An 18,686-nucleotide genomic window follows, 5' to 3' on the forward strand; every position below is an offset into this window, starting at 1 on the left:
TAGACTGGACTAGATCGCGTCACACGCGAGCCCAATCGGCCCACTGAGGCTCGCGCGATTGTACTCATTGGGTGGCGGCTTCGAAATCTGATGCATGATGGTAGTAATGATGGTCACTAAATGGGTGGAATGTTCCTGCAAGAATTGTCCAGACACTGCGGACCGCCAAAAATGACCTCATCCTTACTGGATGTTCATTCAGCCATAAATGTCAAGGAAAAGAACACCAATACTAATCGGGGTGGATGTCTGTTGCTCGTGAATAGATCGAGTCATGATACGATTATGCTTGTTGGGGAAATCACGGTGGCGGGAAGGGTGGCGACATTGAAATCTGAAGATCTGATGCATAAGGTAGCGGTGCGGAGGCTCAATAGGCTGTTTCGCGAAGCAGCACGCCACACCGAACAGGTAGAATTTTGCTGCAAGAATTTGATCCTCGTTTAGACACTGGAGCAGAAGGCCAAAAAAAACGAAGAGTGATGATTCGGATGCTCGCGTATCAAGATACAAGAATGTCAGTGAAGTCGCGATTCTGCTCATTGGAGAAATCAGTGGCGCTGTGGACGAGGACGACGGCTTCGAAATCTGATGGTAATATGGTATCATGTTGGTGATACAGATGATAATCTGCGAATTTGACTCCGTCAGTGATTTCGCACGCTGAAAAAAAGGAGCTTGTGAATCTTATGCTTGTTGTAGAAATCACGATGGCGGCGGTGGACGATGTTGAGAATTGATGCATGAATGATGATGCGGTAGTAACGTAGATGCTCTTGTCCCAGATCACAAATGTTTTTTGCGCCTGGAACAAAAAAACTCGAAGTAATAATCATGACTCATGGGCGTTTGTGGGCGCCAGATGATCGAACCTCAGAAGTTGATGGTGGTGGCAGTGATCATGATGTGAACCGCGATTGTCCGAGTCCCTGTGGCTTTCATCCACATTCTGCATTAACGTTCGGAGTTCCAGGTATCGATTGTGGCCTTGAACTCATGTCAGCACAATAGCATTGTTCTGGTTTAAAAGCGAGCTGCAAACTGCGTTTACTTGTCTTCAACGAATTCACTTTTCAATATTTCCAAACAGTAATCTTTCATCATGGTCAATAGTACCCATGGTGCTGCTGGCGCCACTGCGCCAAAAACTCCTCCTCACGGTGTTAATTCTGCCTCCGAACTTAAATCTACCCCACTTGCAGTCGGCTCTGCCGCTGTCAGCGATCACGTCAGTACTCTAGGCGTTAGGTATGTCGATGCTTATTTTTACTCGGCCACCGGTATTGAACTTCGCCATGCACGCAGGATCCATGATGTCCGCCCATGGATCACTCGGGATGTCGAAAATTTCAGGAAATGCGACGCCGACGCAATGCTGCAGGAGCTCCTCTGTGGATTCGAAGAGCGCCCCAGCAGTGAGAAGTCGAAGTTACTTCAAGATTCTCTTAAAGCCGTCCTGGACATCTGTAACAATACTCCGGAAATCACAGATAACTTGACTGAATTGTAAGTAGGGAGTTGACACAGTGTGAAAGGAACTGAACGCCTTTGTCCAGTGCCAATTGCACTGTAGAGCCAATTTCGTACCCGTCCTTTGTGCGTGCGGCCAATGCTGCACTCCTCAAACTGAGAAGCTTGGAAGTCTCCGGACTACCCGCTCCTCCGCACGACGAGACCGACATCCTGTTTCATCATAATGACAAGGACATGAAGCAAATGCACCAGGACGTAAAGTCTACACGCAAGCCTGATGTCGTTCTCGTCTCTAGGGAAGCGGCGAAGGGTGTGGCGAAGGGTGGAAAAACTAAGGGTAAGAGTAAGGGTAAGGGTAAGGAGTTTAACACGGACACGGCAGCAACCAAGCCTCATGGCAACTTCAATTGGATCGATGTTCGATCGACCGTGGAGTTCAAACGCAGTCGCACTCTGGATCCTCCAGTATTGCCTTACAAAGTGACGGAATATGCTCCCCCTAAGCCAGGGTCCAAGTATTTGAACCTTGGGAGTGGAACGGAGAACCCTAAGCCAACGGGTACAAGTCTTGCTCCTACCGCCGCTCCCGCTCGAAGCTCGAACAAGCCATCGAATGAACGTAAGCCACACAGAGCGTTTGCTTACTGCTTCACTGCTGACCTTCGCGATTCAGCACGGGGTACGCGTGCTTCAGAACGACTGAAAGCAAAGTCAGACAACAAACGTAAATCTGATCAGTCAGACCCCAACGAGTCCGCTTCCAAGCGCTTCAAGAAAACCAACGAGAACAACGCGGGTCAGAAGGAGCCCCCAAACGAGCCACAAAAGCTTCATCCCAACGTCCAGAATGGTATGTATGTCGCGGAGATGTTCGCGGCCAACATCGCGCTACAGTGCGTCATCTCCTATGTAGTGAACAGTAAGTGGACTGAATATTGTAGACCTCTCGTCAAATTGATCGTCCGTGCTAGATGATATCATCTACATCTGGTATTTTGATCGAGAGGACGCCATTCAATGCGCTGGCATTAACTTTATTCAGGATCTTCCCCGGTTCCTGGTCTTACTGCTTGCTATGCAGCGCATGGGGGACGAGCAATGGGGCCATAATTCGAAATTCACCCATGTGCCTGGAGTTTCGTGCGACGTTGTCATCGGAGATGTCGACCTCAAATTTGACTTGAAGTCTGACACACGCACGACTCACTTCGGTCTGCGCGGCCGCGCAACCAATGTCTTTTCGGTCCAAAGCAAATATCTTTCGGACCAGAAGAAAAGAGACATTTGTGGCAACGATACCAATGAACTGGTTGCCAAGCTCTATTGGCCAGAAGAACGGCGTCAGAGCGAGGACGAGATACTCCAGAATGTGTACGCCATTGCGAGCAAGGAGTCAACGGTGAAGGGACATGTCCCGGACATGGTCTGGTTCCACAGGTTTGACGAGACGTCCACGGCGAAAATCAGGAGGTCGCTAGGAATTCAAGACCCTGATGCTGAACGGGGCAGTCGCGTTTTGTATATCATCGTGTTCAGGAAGCTCGTCCCAATCACGTCGCTGAGCGGAGACGAATTTCTCAGCGCATGGTGGCAAGTTGTGTTATGTAGGCCTGGTTTTTCTTGTGCTCTTCATTGTCTCTGACTGCGCCGATAGGTCATTATACCCTCTGGATGCACAATGTCCATCACCGGGACGTCAGTCCTAACAATGTTATGGTCTACTGGTTGAACGGCCAATGGATCGGGGTCCTCAATGACTACGATTTATCATCGATCAATCACGATGGGCCTAGCGGCAAGGAGCGCACAGGGACCGTACCATTCATGGCAATTGACCTGCTCGAGGAACCTGGCCTCAAAGGCAAAGTCACACACTTGTACCGGCACGATGCTGAATCGTTAGTCTGGGTCCTCATCTGGGTCTGTCTTCGGTATGAGGATGGCAAACTCCTGAGCGGGAAGAAACCACTCGATGACTGGCTGAGAGTGGATGCTAAAGGATGCGGGGAGAAAAAATCTGCCTTTATATGGAAGTTTCGGCATGGGGACGTTGACCTCGAAGAACCCTCGCCGTCGCACCAATCCAACTGGAAAATTGCGGTAGTTTGCCTTTACACTATCATCCATGCTCCTCGGGCGACAATGGGCGAAAATGAGTCTATTCTTCAAACTTGGCTCCTGAATAACGTAAAGTCTGTTGCTCCAGACATTATAGTTCGCCATCCTGTCAATGCGTCATAAGCTTCATCATACGCTCTTATATCACAGGGTTATTGATTCATGTGAATACGATCTTTGCAATGGAATTCTATTGATCAAACAATCCAATAACGCGTACAACTCAGTAACAACATATCTACGTACTTCAAACTGTTTGTACTGAGAACTACGTAGTATATAGCTTTAATTAAGTTAGACGTGGTTAACGTTGCATGCGTGACTCCGATCCAAAGGGCTCCGGACCAGCCAAATCTCTGACTCTGACATCCTTGCTACATTTATTACTTGTCGCCGAGAATCTTCCCCGCTTTCTTGTCTTGCTGTTTGCTATGCAGCGAATGACACCTTCTCATGAATAGATCGAGTCATGATACGATTATGCTTGTTGGGGAAATCACGGTGGCGAGAAGGGTGGCGACATTGAGTTCTGAAGATCTGATGCATAAGGTAGCGGTGCGGAGGCTTAACAGGCTGATTCGAGAAGCAGCACGCCACACCGAACAGGCGACAAGAATTTGTTCTTCGTTTATACACTGGAGCGGAAGGCCAAAAAAAACGAAGATTGATGATTCGGATGCTCGCGTATCAAGATACAAGAATGGTCATTTGACTCAGTGAAGTCGTGATTCTGCTAATTGGAGAAATTAGTGGCGCTGTGGACGAGGATGAAGGCTTCGAAATCTGATGGTATCATGTTGGTGATACAGATGATGATCTGCGAATTTGACTCCGTGAGTGGTATCGCACGCTGAAAAAAAAAGAGGATGTGTTTATGCTTGTTGGAGAAATTACGATGGCGGCGGTGGACGATGTTGAGAATTGAAGTGTGATTGATGCATGAATATGACTGATGATCCGGTAGTAACTCTTGTCCCAAATCACGAATGTTTTTTGCGCCTGGAACAAAAAAACTCGAAGTAATAATCATGACTCATGGGCGTTTGTGGGCGCCAGATGATCGAACTTCAGGTTGCAGGGATCATGATGTGAACCGCGATTGTCCGAGTCCCTGTGGCTTTCATCCGCATTCTGCATTTAACGTTCAGAGTTCCAGGTATCGGTTGTGGCCTTGAACTGCTTGAACTCATGTCAGCACAATAGCGTTGTTCTGGTTTAAAAGCGAGCTGCAAATTGCGTTTACTTGTCTTCAACGAATTCACTTTCCAATATTTCCAAACGGTAACCTTTCATCATGGTCAATAGTACCCATGGTGCTGCTGGCACCACTGCGCCAAAAACTCCTCACCGTGACGGTGTTAATTCTGCCTCTGGACTTATGGAAAGGGATGTTTGTGGTAACGATACCAACGAACTGGTTGCCAAGCTCTATTGGCCAGAAGAGCGGCGTCAGAGCGAGCACGAGATACTCCAGAATGTGTATGTCATTGCGAGCAAGGAGTCAACGGTGCAGGGACACCTCCCGGGCATGGTCTGGTTCCACAAGTTTGACGTGACGTCCACGGCAAAAATCAGGAGGTCGCTAGGAATTCAAGACCCTGATGCTGAACGGGACAGTCGCGTTTTGTATATCATCGTGTTCAGGAAGCTCGTACCAATCACGTCGCTGAGCGGAGACGAATTTCTCAGCGCATGGTGGCAAGTTGTGTTATGTAGGGCTGGTTTTTCTCGTGTTATTCATTGTCTCTGACTGCGCCGATAGGTCATTATACCCTCTGGATGCACAATGTCCATCACCGGGACGTCAGTCCTAACAATGTTATGGTCTACTGGTTGAACGGCCAATGAATCGGGATCCTCAATGACTACGACTTATCATCGATCAATCGCGATGTGCCTAGCGGCAAGGAGTGCACAGGAACAGTCCCATTCATGGCAATTGACCTGCTCAATGAAATGCCATGTCAGGCAACGTCACACACTTGTACCGGCACGATGCTGAATCGCTCGTCTGGGTCATTGTCTGGGTCTGTCTTAGGTACCAAGCAGGCAAGCTGTCAAGTAACAGTGGCAGACTACTCGATGACTGGCTGAAAGTGGATGCTAAAGGATGCAAGGAGAAAAAATCTGCGTTTCTATTGGAGTTTCGGTATGGAGACGGCGTTGACGTCGAAGAACCCTCGCCGTCGCACCAATCCAACTGGAAAGTTGCGATAGCTTGCCTTTACACTATCATCCATGCTCCCCGGGCGACAATGGGCGAAAATGAGTCTATTCTTCAAACTTGGCTCCTGAATAACGTAAAGTCTGTAGCTCCAGACATTATAGTTCGCCATCCTGTCCGAGTCAATGTGTCATAAGCTTCATCATACGCTCTTATACCACGAGGTTATTGATTCATGTGGATACGACCTTTGCAATTATGATCAAACAGTCCAATAACGCGTACGACATATCTATGTACTGCCAACTGTTTGTACTGAGAACTACTAAGTAGTATAGCTTCAACTAAGTTGGCCGTGGTTACTGCTGCATGCGTGACTCCGATCCGGAGGGCTCCGGACCAAATCTCTGACTCCCTGCTACATTTGTTACTTGTCGTCAACTTGTCGTCGTTGAGAATCTTCCCCGCTTTCTTGTCTTGCTGTTTGCTATGCAGCGAATGACACCTTAACTCAAAATTCAAACATGTGTCTGGAGTTTTGTGCGAAGCTGTCAACGTCCACTAATGGTGTTGACCTCAGAAATTCAAGAGGGTCTGTCTTTCATATTAACGATTCCGACGAACTGGTTACTAAAAAAAACTCGAGAAGGTGCACGTATGACATTGCAGGAAGCGAGTTGCAGGTGCAAGGCCGCGTCTCGGATATGGTCTGGTTCCACAAGTTTGACGAAATATCTACGGCAAAAATCAGGAAGTCGCTACTACGGATTCAAGAGGCTGACGCAGAACGAGGCAATCGTGTTTTGTATGTCGTCGTGTCTAGGAAGTTTGTCCCAATCACGTCGTTGATCGGGGACGAGTTCCTCAGCGCATGGTGGCAAGTTGTGCTCTGTAAGCTTAATTTTCTTGCGCTCTTAATCAATTCTTCATTGGCCCTAACTGCGCCGACAGGCCATTATACTCTCTGGAAGCATGGTGTCCATCACTGTGATGTCAGTCCTAGCAACATTATGGCCTGTTGGTTAAATGGTCGATGGATTGGCGTCCTGAATGACTACGACTTGTCATCGATTCAATGCGACGGACTTAGCGGTCACGAACGCATAGGGACAGTACCATTCATGGCAATTGACCTGCTCAAGGAAAATGCTATCTCAGGCAAAACTACACACTTGTACCGGCACGATGCTGAATCGCTCGTCTGGATCCTCGTCTGGGTCTGTCTTAGATACGAAGAAGGCAAGCTGTTGAACAGTGGTAGACGGCTCGATAACTGGCTGAAAGTGGATGCTAATGGATGCAGGCAGAAAAAAGCTGCCTTGATGTGGACATCTCGGCATGGGGACGCTGACCTCGAACAATTCTCCCCGTCGCACCAATCTAACTGGAAAGTTGCGGTAACTTGCCTTCGCACTATCTTTTATGCTCCCCAGTCTTATTTTCAAGACGACCAGTCTGTATTCCAGATATGGCTCCTGGCGAACGTACAATCGTCGCTCCGAACATAATACGTCGCCGTGCTGTTGATCTGTGGCAATCTTGTAGAGGTTAATCATCTATTTTGTTGTGTGAATTATACGGTGTCTGTGATTTGACCCATGCGTTTCCAGCTTGCCATGCAGACCTTCTATTGAAAATTGAACGCGTACTCACTAGAGTCCAACGATTTTAATTGTTGCTCCCAGGTTTTGGTGCACTTGTCGTTTCGTCCGAGAAAAGTCCAGGCAGGAAATCGTCACTAGCCCCAATGTACGCCTGCCTAAAGATCTCGGCTGCCATGATGTGTTTGAGTAATATGATGACATTTACCACCTAAAGCATCTTGACACAGTACTCTCGGACTGTAAGATACTTCGCGGATGTCTACTTATTTCTCGACTGTTCTGCACAATATCTTTTCCACATGAAAAATGAGGCTAGAAATCAGAAATTTCGTCGCATTTCCGAATACCTCTGAGCGGATGTAAGGAAGATCACCAATGTCAGAGGCTTTCGAGACTGTAATAAACCATCCTTACCACACGCAGTGGTCCCTAAATCTACACTGGCACGGATGAAGTCCCTTCATCATAGAACAGTGTTTCCGAGAGAAGAAGGTTTGGGCGGCCCGCGACGTGCGGCGTCTGCCATTCTTCAGTAATTAATTTAGCTTACATCGACTTATGCAAATAAGCATAAGCCCCTAGTCCAGTTGCGCGAGGTGATAGAATCAGAACGTGCACACTCTTCCCAGAGACAAACGCGAGTCCTATCGGCATGTTCTGATCTCGACAGCTGAAGTAGTGTGTAGTTTGGGAAACTTTCAACTATCATGGGACAAACCACAAATACTCCGCACACATCGATACTATTCACAGTTACAAATGATCTCGAACACCAATCGAACATGGTGCTACTAGCAGTATACTACGTAGCAGAACGCTGGTAAAGCGTACGTAGGAAATTATGACTAAGTATAACGTATGGTAGCAGCAACATTATCATAATAGGAGAGAATGCACAAGAAATTGCTGTCTCCTTCCTTAGCGTCTCTGAGACCTTCTGGGCGCAGCGACGGGTTGTGGCGCCGGTGGGAGTTGGGGGGGCATGTGCATAGCATGTCTGCCCCTCCCGGCTGCAGCAATCAAATGAAATTGCTCCCTCAGCGCCGCGTGGCGTCTGGCCTGAATGCGTTCCACCTCCCTTATTTCTGCCTGACGCCTCAACTCAACCTGGGCGAGTTGTACCTGCACCATTCGCTCGTGGAGCTGTGCTTGAGCCTGGGCACGTTGAGCGAGCACCACTCGCTGGTGGGCCTGGGCCTCTAACATCCGTTGGTGAGCATGCTGAGCGTGGACATTTAACATATTCATATTTGCTGCGTAGCCTGCAAGGGGTAAGTCATAAGCTGGTACTCCATACGCATTCGGTGCTAGACCATGTGCATTCGGTAAGGCCGGCAAGCCCCACGCAGCGTTCACGGGCATAGGTGGATGCATATTGGGCACTGGCTGAGCCGGACCGGCAATTGGTAAATCTATCTTGATGCTGCTCTCATCAACATCAGGGCGATCGCGTTTGAGCTCTTCCATCGCCTTCTTAGCTGCTTCTTGAACCTGGATCGATAAGGTGCCGTCAACAAATTGATCCATGATAATCAGCCGAACCTGATACCTCAGTCGCATGCCGCTGTTCGACCGGATCCCACAGTAGGCATTTGTTCTTATCAACTCGTCCATTGGGGGACTAAGAAATTGAGATTATTGAAATTCATGGATGAGGACGTTGCAGTGCCGTGACTCACATTTCCAAAATGTTCGTATCCATTAATGACCTCCCGGCATATATAGCATGAGACAGTTCGACAATTTGGACAAGTCATCTTGTTACACTGAGGTGCTCGGTGAGCATGTGGTCTCTTCACAGAAGAAAAAAGGTTTACACCGTGTTCTTTTATAAACGCTGTATGCATCTTCGATTAGAGCTGCTGATTGGAATAGTTCACAAGGACGAACCTTTCTGGCACTTCGGACAGTTTCGCATCAGTGCACGAGCTGCAAAATATTGTCAAAATGAACCGTTGATGATTATCATGCGAACATACTCATCGCTTCCTCAACGATGTGCTGCGCGTCAAGGTGTTTGTCCGATTCTACTTCTGGAGTGCATTGTGAGTGCAACGGTTAACGGATACAAACTTGAGGTTACCCTTGCAGCTCTTCGGTAAATGGTCCTAATGACACGATAAGACAAGGATCCTCCAGATAAGTTTGGGTACGTACAGGTTTTTTACACTCTCGACAGCTCACCGCACCGCAGTCCACGTTCTCACACCGAAAGAGTTTCTCCATCTCGTTCTCGATCACGCACTTATAATCGCAGAAAGGACATTCCTCCAGGTTTTCAAGGCCGGCGGCCTCAATGTCCTTGCGCTGGGTCACGCGATGATACAGTTCAAGTAGCTTTGGTGTAAGGAAACGTTCCAGCTCGGACTGCGGAAAGAGAAGTTTGCATCCGGACTGATCCATGCAAACGATATTGGGATTGTGCTCGCCCAAAAGGTTGGATGCGTAGGAAGACATGCAACTTTTGCAGAACAGATGCGCTTCTGGGCACTGCACCATCTTGTCCTACTGACGAGATTAGATAATGCTTGTTAGATGAACGAGGAAAGCAACAAACAAATGGGTACAAAGAGAAACAGCAACCGCATTCAATACCGTCTTCACATTCTTCACATGCATCGTCGTCGTCTTTTCGGTCAGGAAGTAGCTGTGCATCAGCCGACACAGGTGCACTCTGTCGTTGCAAAAGCCATTGTCGCTCTGCCTCGAATTCAGGGTCGTACCTCTCTCTCCCTTTCCCGCTAACTCTCGAGGGGACGGATTTCGGAACGTAAGGTGGGGGATCCCGGTTCTCAGCCAAGAACAAATGAATTGGAGCATAAAACCGACGTTTTAGTAGCAGCGTTCGGAGATACGGCTTTGGTGCGTATGGAAAGTCGACCATAAGTTGTTCCTATGAAGACATCAGAACAATTTATCATACGAAGAGGAAAATTACATACCAAAGCCAGTTCGAGATAGTGTACGCCCCCCTTAAACTCTCTGTCCGTCGTGCCATAATCAATTTTAGGAGCAGGTTGTCCACGAGCAGCACCTTCCTCATCATCTTCGGTCCTTTTCCGTTTTCCCTTCCTATCGACTTTAGGATAACTTGGGTTCTCAAGGAGAGAATGGAGAACAAGCTCTAGGACGTTCTGTCCGGCATTGGCTGGGCTATGGATGAAATGCTCCGCAAGTTTGGAAACATGTGTGGGTTCTACATCTGGAACAATTTCAAGGACGCGAGAAACACACGCGTCAGTTGGATCCTGGACCTCCGCTGGTGGTTCAGATGATTGAGAGGGTTGAGGGAGTGGCACGAGTGGAAGCTCCGGTACTGGAGGGATATGTAGCTGTTGCGTCAACATCGGCTTCTGTTGTAGGTCTGGATCCTCATCGTCTGAATAGAACAGCGGAGTGGAAGCTTTGCGAAGAGGGTTCTGAGATGATCCGGCAGCCGGCAGAGCTGCACCCGCGAGCAAGCCATCAAGAGGTGCTCCGATAACTGGCAAGTTCGAAGGACCTGGCACTCCTGCATGCGCTTCTACTGGGCGCCTCTTTTCTGGGGACACTGGTTTACGGTCAGGCTCACTGTCAGAGTCCGTTATTTCGATGATTTCTTCTGGCCATCGGCTCGGTGCTGGTGGCGGCGGCAGCCTTCTCTTTTGTGACCTAGGCTGCTGACTTGGATGACGAGTTACTCTGAATGTCGTAGGAAGTAGTTCAGGGGAAGAAGGGATGTCAATGACCTCCATGGCGGTTGGACTTGAGCGAGCCATCAGAGGCCAGGAGTCACAACTGGCAAGTCAGTCGGGTTTTGCATTTATGCTTAAGCATAAAAATAACCACAATCCACGTCTCATAAAAGGCAATTAAATTGCCACATGTGTACCTGAGGTGGCCGCTGACTAAGCTATACCCATTCCGCTACCACCAGTACTAGTACTAAGCCATGATGTATGATGCATTGATGGATATCAAGATATTTCATCATACTAGGTAGTACTCTACTGTGCTTTGAACGGTTCATTCAATTTCCCAAGCTGGTGGGTTTGATTTGACCGCCACATACCATCACTAATAGCGCCATTGAAAGCATTGCAGGGACGCTCGAGGGTCATGAACAATGCGACATGTGTGGCCCCAACGCTCAAGGAGTCCCAGTGGCGTCCCCTAGGCAATTGTTCGGCCAGCGCAAGCCTTCGGATATGGAGACATAACTATTCTAGTCCGATATGCATCCGCTCGCACCATCTCGTGTTGTTGCGAGAAAAGCCCCCGTAACAAGAACTTCGCCGCATCCTGATTTCTCTCTACTTCCCAGAGCCATGCACCCCATGCTCAGCGGTGATGAACTTCCGCGAAACATGAGGTAAACATGCATATTACAGTTTTCCCAATTCAATATCCATTTAATAGTTGCTTTAATGCTGCATCAGCGGGAAAAGGTATTTGTACAGCCACCACTCTCTCCTCCCCAGCAAGACCGCACTTCTCTGAAGCTGGTGTCTCTGATAGCCTCTTATATCGGAGTCGTCCAATATTACAGGAGGAAACAAAATCCCACTAACAGACATACAAATACCAGCTCCGCTGCCGCGACTAGCTGAATATATTCCAGAGACTAGTTGCTTGACGATCCTGGCCAGATACCTCCTGCGTATCTCACGCACTCGACAAGCTAGTCTAGCTGCAGGTCCAGTTACTTCCCGCTCCCGCTAGGTTTCCTCTCCGTTAACTGATCTCGAATCATTTCTTTTACTGCGTATCAGAAGTACGGAGTTTTTCAACGCCGCACCCAACATGCAGGCTCTGTGTAGAATGAACCTCGCGAGATCGACTGCCTCCACTGATCAACCGACTTCGAAGGTCACGCTCGCTCTCACGCCTTCGTTCCTTCATCTGCTACAGACTCGAAGCTCAAAACTATTATTGAAGGCCATTTAGACATGTTACGTACCGGTATCACCCACAGGTGCAAGCCCAAGGATACATCGAAACAAATATTGACATACCGAATGAGCTGCACGACATTGTGATCATATCGACAATAACCTGTCTTATTTCCAATGGTATCATGGGAGAGATCTATTCCTTAAGTCGATCAGGTAGACACATGCTTGCATGACGGCAGTCCTGGTGCCAATTCTTACTTTGCTCGTACGTGCCATGTGGTGATACGAAACGAAAGATTGGATAGCCAACATGTCGGCTTTGATAAGATCACCGAGGGAGCAAACCAGCATCATCTGATATATTCGAACGTGCCCAGATCAATCAGTGCCATAAGGTCCACGGATACCCGAGTCAGTCACACGAAAATGGCTCGTGGAATACAGCAATTTTGATTTAGAAGGTGATGATATCGGCGATGAGTTCCACCTCGGCTCTCACACGACTCAGGACGTAACAACAGGACGATACTGCTCAAACGGATGCGCATACAACCCCATCATCTGCGTCCTGTGCTCTATGGCGGCATCCCAGATCTTGGCAAGTTTTGGGTCTCGACTGCGCCACTGCTGCTGGTCCAGGAACACTGGTCGGAAACGTTTGCGCACAGGAAGCTCAGCAGGCCCCGATCGTTGTTCGTCGACTTCCATCGCGGCTAACTCTACAGCTGGTCTAGATGGGTAGCTTCGCGTGTGCCGCGGGGTGGAAGGACCAGGCAATGGGGAATGTGAACTACCAGATAACGCAATGGCGAACGCCGACTTCTGCTGTTCGTGGCATGAGGTAGAATCTCCCCTCATAGCTTGCTCAAATGCAGTTATGGAAGGTGTGGTCCTTTGTGGCGCTATTGTGCGTTTTGTGGGCGAAACGCTTGCGCCAGGTTTGGAAGGTGACTCAACTCGACGTCTTTTAGTCGGGGTTTCAGGTAATAGGGTGTCATCGAGATCATCAATGGTGCTGTGGGAAAAGGCCACTACGGCACGCTTTAGTGTGAGGGGCTTGGCTGGCGTGACATCCTGTGATTTGGCTTTCATGGCGGACTTGGATGGAGACTTCTGTGGCGAGGTAGAAAGGCGAGTCCGGGGTTTCGAAGGTGCCCCAGAAGAATTCATTTCCTGTAGCTGAGATTTGATGCGGCCGGCGACTGCATCACAATCCTTATCGAGGGCCTTTATGACAGCTTTGAAAGCAGGCAGAGGGACACCATGGTTTTGACAAATTGATTTTTCTTGCACCCCCTGAACCTAGAAAGACGACGTGAGCAAGGAAATTTTAAAAAGGGTATATTATGCAGACCTCCATGATCTGACATATCCAGTAAAATATAGCACAAGTCACCGTACTGGCTTGATGACGCGTACGAAGCATGTCGACCTTGGGGATACTGCTTTCTGCTTCGTGCATCCATTCCAAGGCCTCTTCGGCAGGTGCTACACGGTACGTGCCAATGAGCGACCTGTAATTAAGACCCCTCGTATGCTGTCTCCCCATAGGACCAAGTGCTTTCCGCACAATATTCAAAGCCTTTGTAAAATCATTTTGACTGATGCAAGCGCTCGCGACAGCGGCTTTTTGTGACACTTCCATATTATTCAGTCTATGAACGATTATTAGATGCTAATCGATGGTAATCGGAAATCAGCGTACTCTTCTGACGCGAGGTACGCGCAGACACCTGGAAGTGCATTTGGATGAGTGACGAGATACCCAGTGCCAGGCCCAGTTTTGGCTTTTGCAAGTCGTAGAATCGCCTGTGCTTTCTCGTATGTTTCTCCTGAGCATAGTTTTACCAGGCTCTGTCTTTCAAATGCTGCTGCCATCGCGAAGGTGGAAGAACAAGACGCGGGCGTGACAGCTGACGCGTGATATGTGACAGTCCAGAACTACATATTCAAATTTTTAGGGGTCATGACTAAAAGCGGTGCAGCACAATTGCAATTTTCTTCGACTGGCTGCACTGGTTTAGAACTTCAATGGCCTAACCATAGCTTGCCGATACCACCACATCGTTCTAAAAGAACCATATTGCCATAGCCAAAGCGCTGTAGACTAGTTGAGCCGCATAAAAGGCGCCCCTTATTTCCATCTTTCCTCGGAATCTCCTTCCTTCCATACAAAATGCGCATTCCACTTATCACGAGTGCTCGATACCAAGACCTCGGTCGCCGAAAAGGTGGTGGCGGCGGCGGGAAAGGCGGCAGCAGCAGCGGCGGGAAGGGTGGCGGTACGGGTGGCAGCTCAGGGAGTGGGGGTAAAGTCTAACAGTCAAATTGTGGTGTCATCAAATCTGATTAGACTTTTCAGGCAAGACCTCAAAGGTACCAATCACGGGTAGCTCCGCCAGCGGCAAGAGCACCGCAATTGCGTACGGATATGGAGGTGGGAAACCCCAGACGATTCCCACTGGACAGCTTTTTGGTGGACGCACTGCTGGAGGAGCCACAAGAGCACAGATATACGGTACAAGGTTTGTCAACAGATAATTTTATCGCGAATGATAGTAACTCAGATGTCATCCAGGACGTATGGCAGCGGATATCCTGGATACTCTGGCTATGGTGTCGCAGGGCGAGGATTTCCGTTTTGGTTCTGGCCGGTTGTTTGGGGAGGATCTACAAATCAGTACCTCCACGATTCTGAAGTAACATGTTTGCCTCCTCACACCAGAAGTTGACTGACATTACCCTTCTACAGTACGGCAATTCTTTCAACACCAGTAGGCTCGGTGGACCGATGGCAGAGGCCAACTTCATTTCGAATAAGACGGGTTCTACTTTTCATTTACTATCTGACAACAGCACCATCGGCTCTTTGATCGATTCTGTCAACACCAATTGCTCGTCGAATTTGTCATCCTCGAGTTCAAAATCACCATCGCCATATAATTCATCCACTCCAGGAGGCCCTCAGCCGGAACAAGCTATACAATACTACCGCTCTTCCAGCGTCGTGCTAACTTTGGATGGCTACAATAACACCGCTACGTTCAACAGCAATCCGAATACCACGGACTCGCCGTTGCCTTCTGGGGTCGACATGTCTCTTTTAAATTGCTTGAACTACACCATTGGGCAAGCCGCTCCGTTAATCGATAGTGCCAGCTCACGGTACATCTCACCACCACGCCTTGGCTTTGCTACGCTCGTTTGGTTCTTTTGGTTTTTGGCGCACTACGTCTAATCCCTCAAGGTCATCATGTTTCATCCTCTCGCTTTTTTGGGATTCCCTGATTGTTTCCTATCATGTTCAGTTCTAGATCCGTTCAGATGATCCTGTTCGTTCCACGTTGTTTATTGATAACTTATCTTTTAGTATATTCAATCATGATGCATATGTGCATTTTTCAGTATTATCGTAGCCTGCCTTTCTAACTTTCAGAGACACGAAGGCTAAACTTTGCCCACTCCGCGTGAATGAAGTAAACTCGCCGAGTCGCTGGCAGGGAGAGAAATGTCCCTCTCGCCCGAATGCAGAACAAAGATTACGGATGACGGAACGAAATTTGAGTAACCGTTCGTGGGAGTTGCGTCGGTTGAGTTCTTGTGGCTGGATGGGAAACTTCGGCAAGCGTGCGGCCACGAGGCACGTCAGACCGGCGATGGAGAAGCGTCAAATTCTGGAGCGCGTAAGAACCGCATCATAGTATGCCTGGGCGTTAGATGCAAAGTTTCAGCAATCACGTTACAATCAGTGATGGGCCACTAGGCTAGTCCCAGGCTGAGGCAGACACGTTTCAAGACATGTATTCCCTTTTCTTAAATACTGCAAGCAGCGAGGTCGCCCATCTCTGACTCGGAGTTAATGAATTTTCTGAAAGACACACATGATTCATGAACAACGAAAATGTTAGGGTCCGACTCGGAAGCAAACGAACCACATAAACCCAAAAAGGAAGTGACAAGCTACCGACCGTTTTTGATACAAGGGAATGGATAAATCAAGGGTTTGCTTCTGGGATGAGGACCTTGAACACTCGAAGAACCGTGGTACGCTAGTTTATCCATTGAAATGCCATGACAGCAGCTCTCTAGCAGCGCACAATTCATGATTATCATCCGCCAAGAATTTAAAATAACAAGAGGCGGTGTTGTAGGTCCTGTGTATAAAATTAAATCTTCGCACCCACACTCTGGACCTCGCTTGTGAAGAACCAATCTTCGGGCGGACTCCCTACCTGAAAAGCTATAAGGAACGCCCAACACAATAACACTTTTTGTTCCCCCCTCCGAGTCTCTTTTGTATCCTGCTTTAGGGAGCTTCCCAACTACTACCGTGCTACTGTATCCATATCACTATAGACATGCCAGCCGTTCGTCTTTCACACCGTCGACGCTCATCCTTGGCCATTAGTATGTTTCTTGATCTCTTTTCTATTGGGTTGAGTGCTCATCATCATCATGAAATAGCGGCTCTTCACCCTATCAAGGCAGGCATCTACGGAATCAACACGACTCCTTCGCCACGATCAGTTACATTTGCGCCTAATGTTACACCAGTCACGTTTACCGAGACTGACGAGTCCTTGCCCTCATCAACGCCAGAACCTTCGTCGCCCACCACCCAGCTCTTCCCTCCTTCAGAGTTGCCCCCAACGACGACCAGGAGACGTGTACCTCCTGGTAAGCGCCGGTCGCTAGGTTACATCCCACGTCCCCCGAACGCGTTTATGTTGTTCCGTGCGGACTTTGTCCGTCAGAAGCACGTTCCAGGGTCCATCGAGACTAACCATGGCTCACTATCAAAGATCATCGGTAGGTCCTGACTACCCAGATAGTGTGATGTCATTCTTATGTTGTATCTAGGCAATTGTTGGAGAGCGCTTCCTCTCGAGGAAAAGCGTGTGTGGGAGATCAAGGCTAAGCACGCCAAAGCTGAGCACAAGGCGCGGTACCCTGAGTATCGTTTCCGCCCAGTCCACAACAAGAACAAGGAGAAGAAAAAAGAAAAAGCCACACCCACGGCTGAAGATGAACGCCGCTGCGAAGAGGTTGCTCAACTTCTCCTTGACGGAATGAAGGGCGACCAGCTCGCTGCTGCTATCCGCAAGCTCGATGAACATAAGGTACATGCTCCCACACCTGCCTATCTTCTAAGGCGACCCTCGTCTGTACCCCTTCCGGATTCGCGTTTCGGCGCTGCAGGGATCACCATCCCAACTCTACCGTTCTTTGCAGGCTCGCGTTCTGGGTCTCCTGTCGGAAAAATATCTCAATCTGCTCGCTACATCTTGGGTCAACGCAGGGCATCCAGTGCCCAGCCAACTATCCCCCGTCATTGGGGCACCGCTCCACTTGCCTCCTGGCAACCCGATGAGTCTCCTCTTCCGGAGGCAGATACGAGCTTGTTTGAGCCATCGTTCTTCAACTCGAACTTTTCTAGCCAAACCACACAGTCAGATTCTGCATTCGTACGTATTACCTTTGGATTTTGTTTCCGGATCGACGCTGACAACAATTTAGAACTTCAATGAGATGATCTCCACCTTCCCTCCGCATGCTTCTCAGGATATTGGTATTGCTCCCTTGGACCCATTTCACGATCTGTCAATAGACATCAATGTCATGAACTTCGACCCGAATGATCCAGCCTGGATGTCGGCTGAGTACAACAACTCTCAGTCTTCATCCCCATACACTGGCTCCCCTGCACACTCCGACACGTCTCTACCCGTTGTCGCACCCCAGCCGCAGCATGCAACCGCCTCATTCGATCACTGGCAAGACATGTCACAGCAGTACAATGTTACTGCCAAGGGGTTGGACTCTTTCCAGGGGTCCGGTGAGCAGCAGATCATGGAGTCGCAATTCTCTGGCTACTCAACTGGCATCGAGGGCTTGTTCCCACAGTTTGGCGTTATTGATACCCACGGACCTTCCATCATGGGTTTTGACTATAACTCATACTGATTGTCTCAGCTCGGCGTATATCTTCTTCCCCGTCTCCACCCACACGATCTATCACTATATGTATAGCTATTTCTTTTATTGGCTTCTGTGTTTCCGTCTCTTTTTTTCTCCCTGTTTTTATATCCTTGCTTGCACGGTATCGTTGACTTGTAGCTTTATCACTTGCTGTGTCAGATTGGATTGCGCATCTACCCTTGTAGCCATATCGTTTCTATTGTCTTGTATGCTTGTGAATGAACAAGATTATTATACCCGCCTCAACCTCGTTCTCGCGAACAAAAGTCCACCCGAGCTGGACTGAGCCGACCACTGATATCTGATATCAGCCCTCCTGTGCGGCAAGATCGGTACCTTCTCACGTGAAACCAGTGATTTTTCAGAGGCTAATAATTAGCTGCGTGGTGAGGCAGGCTGTGCGGTGCTCAACGCTTCGGCGGTGATCTTTAACACAGGTCTTTGATAGGGTGCATGTGATCGTCCTGCAGGGAT

At 48.8% G+C, this 18,686-nt stretch overlaps 8 protein-coding genes across 8 annotated transcripts; 6 read left to right on the forward strand and 2 right to left on the reverse strand.

Moving 5' to 3' along the window:
* The first annotated feature begins 931 nt into the window (after nucleotides 1-931).
* Nucleotides 932-3,912, forward strand: DFJ58DRAFT_689182 (uncharacterized protein). The gene is made up of 6 exons (XM_041383363.1): nucleotides 932-1,248; nucleotides 1,306-1,506; nucleotides 1,557-2,092; nucleotides 2,147-2,392; nucleotides 2,445-3,077; nucleotides 3,128-3,912. The coding sequence occupies exons 1-6, from the start codon at nucleotides 1,103-1,105 to the stop codon at nucleotides 3,712-3,714; spliced, it is 2,349 nt and encodes a 782-aa protein (XP_041239092.1). The 5' UTR covers nucleotides 932-1,102; the 3' UTR covers nucleotides 3,715-3,912.
* Nucleotides 3,913-5,097: 1,185 nt separating this feature from the next.
* On the forward strand, nucleotides 5,098-6,012 carry DFJ58DRAFT_810468 (uncharacterized protein). The gene is made up of 3 exons (XM_041391417.1): nucleotides 5,098-5,303; nucleotides 5,354-5,423; nucleotides 5,630-6,012. Exons 1-3 carry the CDS (start codon nucleotides 5,120-5,122, stop codon nucleotides 5,949-5,951), a joined length of 576 nt encoding a protein of 191 aa, XP_041239093.1. The 5' UTR covers nucleotides 5,098-5,119; the 3' UTR covers nucleotides 5,952-6,012.
* A 447-nt stretch (nucleotides 6,013-6,459) lies between these two features.
* On the forward strand, nucleotides 6,460-7,263 carry DFJ58DRAFT_845345 (uncharacterized protein; the record flags this gene model as incomplete). Its single annotated transcript, XM_041393144.1, has 2 exons — nucleotides 6,460-6,646; nucleotides 6,707-7,263. 2 exons carry the CDS (start codon nucleotides 6,460-6,462, stop codon nucleotides 7,261-7,263), a joined length of 744 nt encoding a protein of 247 aa, XP_041239094.1.
* Nucleotides 7,264-8,083: 820 nt separating this feature from the next.
* DFJ58DRAFT_810475 (uncharacterized protein) lies at nucleotides 8,084-11,166 on the reverse strand. The gene is made up of 10 exons (XM_041391418.1): nucleotides 10,302-11,166; nucleotides 9,917-10,252; nucleotides 9,517-9,864; nucleotides 9,443-9,467; nucleotides 9,339-9,392; nucleotides 9,250-9,288; nucleotides 9,177-9,196; nucleotides 9,039-9,125; nucleotides 8,909-8,980; nucleotides 8,084-8,850 (listed from the first exon to the last, which is right to left on the reverse strand). Exons 1-10 carry the CDS (start codon nucleotides 11,115-11,117, stop codon nucleotides 8,278-8,280), a joined length of 2,370 nt encoding a protein of 789 aa, XP_041239095.1. The 5' UTR covers nucleotides 11,118-11,166; the 3' UTR covers nucleotides 8,084-8,277.
* A 1,217-nt stretch (nucleotides 11,167-12,383) lies between these two features.
* Nucleotides 12,384-14,144, reverse strand: DFJ58DRAFT_708392 (uncharacterized protein). The gene is made up of 3 exons (XM_041383782.1): nucleotides 13,939-14,144; nucleotides 13,588-13,888; nucleotides 12,384-13,535 (listed from the first exon to the last, which is right to left on the reverse strand). The coding sequence occupies exons 1-3, from the start codon at nucleotides 14,109-14,111 to the stop codon at nucleotides 12,738-12,740; spliced, it is 1,272 nt and encodes a 423-aa protein (XP_041239096.1). The 5' UTR covers nucleotides 14,112-14,144; the 3' UTR covers nucleotides 12,384-12,737.
* Nucleotides 14,145-14,353: 209 nt separating this feature from the next.
* DFJ58DRAFT_91768 (uncharacterized protein) lies at nucleotides 14,354-14,856 on the forward strand. The gene is made up of 2 exons (XM_041395541.1): nucleotides 14,354-14,542; nucleotides 14,596-14,856. Exons 1-2 carry the CDS (start codon nucleotides 14,410-14,412, stop codon nucleotides 14,772-14,774), a joined length of 312 nt encoding a protein of 103 aa, XP_041239097.1. The 5' UTR covers nucleotides 14,354-14,409; the 3' UTR covers nucleotides 14,775-14,856.
* DFJ58DRAFT_810485 (uncharacterized protein) lies at nucleotides 14,522-15,621 on the forward strand. Its single transcript, XM_041391419.1, has 4 exons — nucleotides 14,522-14,542; nucleotides 14,596-14,758; nucleotides 14,812-15,480; nucleotides 15,542-15,621. Exon 3 carries the CDS (start codon nucleotides 14,938-14,940, stop codon nucleotides 15,469-15,471), a length of 534 nt encoding a protein of 177 aa, XP_041239098.1. The 5' UTR covers nucleotides 14,522-14,542; nucleotides 14,596-14,758; nucleotides 14,812-14,937; the 3' UTR covers nucleotides 15,472-15,480; nucleotides 15,542-15,621.
* A 729-nt stretch (nucleotides 15,622-16,350) lies between these two features.
* DFJ58DRAFT_810490 (uncharacterized protein) lies at nucleotides 16,351-18,458 on the forward strand. Its single transcript, XM_041391420.1, has 4 exons — nucleotides 16,351-16,640; nucleotides 16,698-17,042; nucleotides 17,094-17,698; nucleotides 17,751-18,458. Exons 1-4 carry the CDS (start codon nucleotides 16,592-16,594, stop codon nucleotides 18,195-18,197), a joined length of 1,446 nt encoding a protein of 481 aa, XP_041239099.1. The 5' UTR covers nucleotides 16,351-16,591; the 3' UTR covers nucleotides 18,198-18,458.
* The last annotated feature ends 228 nt before the right edge of the window (nucleotides 18,459-18,686 follow it).

This window comes from Suillus subalutaceus (assembly GCF_016647625.1).
Source record: "Suillus subalutaceus strain FC151 chromosome Unknown DFJ58scaffold_134, whole genome shotgun sequence".
Classification (NCBI taxonomy): domain Eukaryota; kingdom Fungi; phylum Basidiomycota; class Agaricomycetes; order Boletales; family Suillaceae; genus Suillus; species Suillus subalutaceus.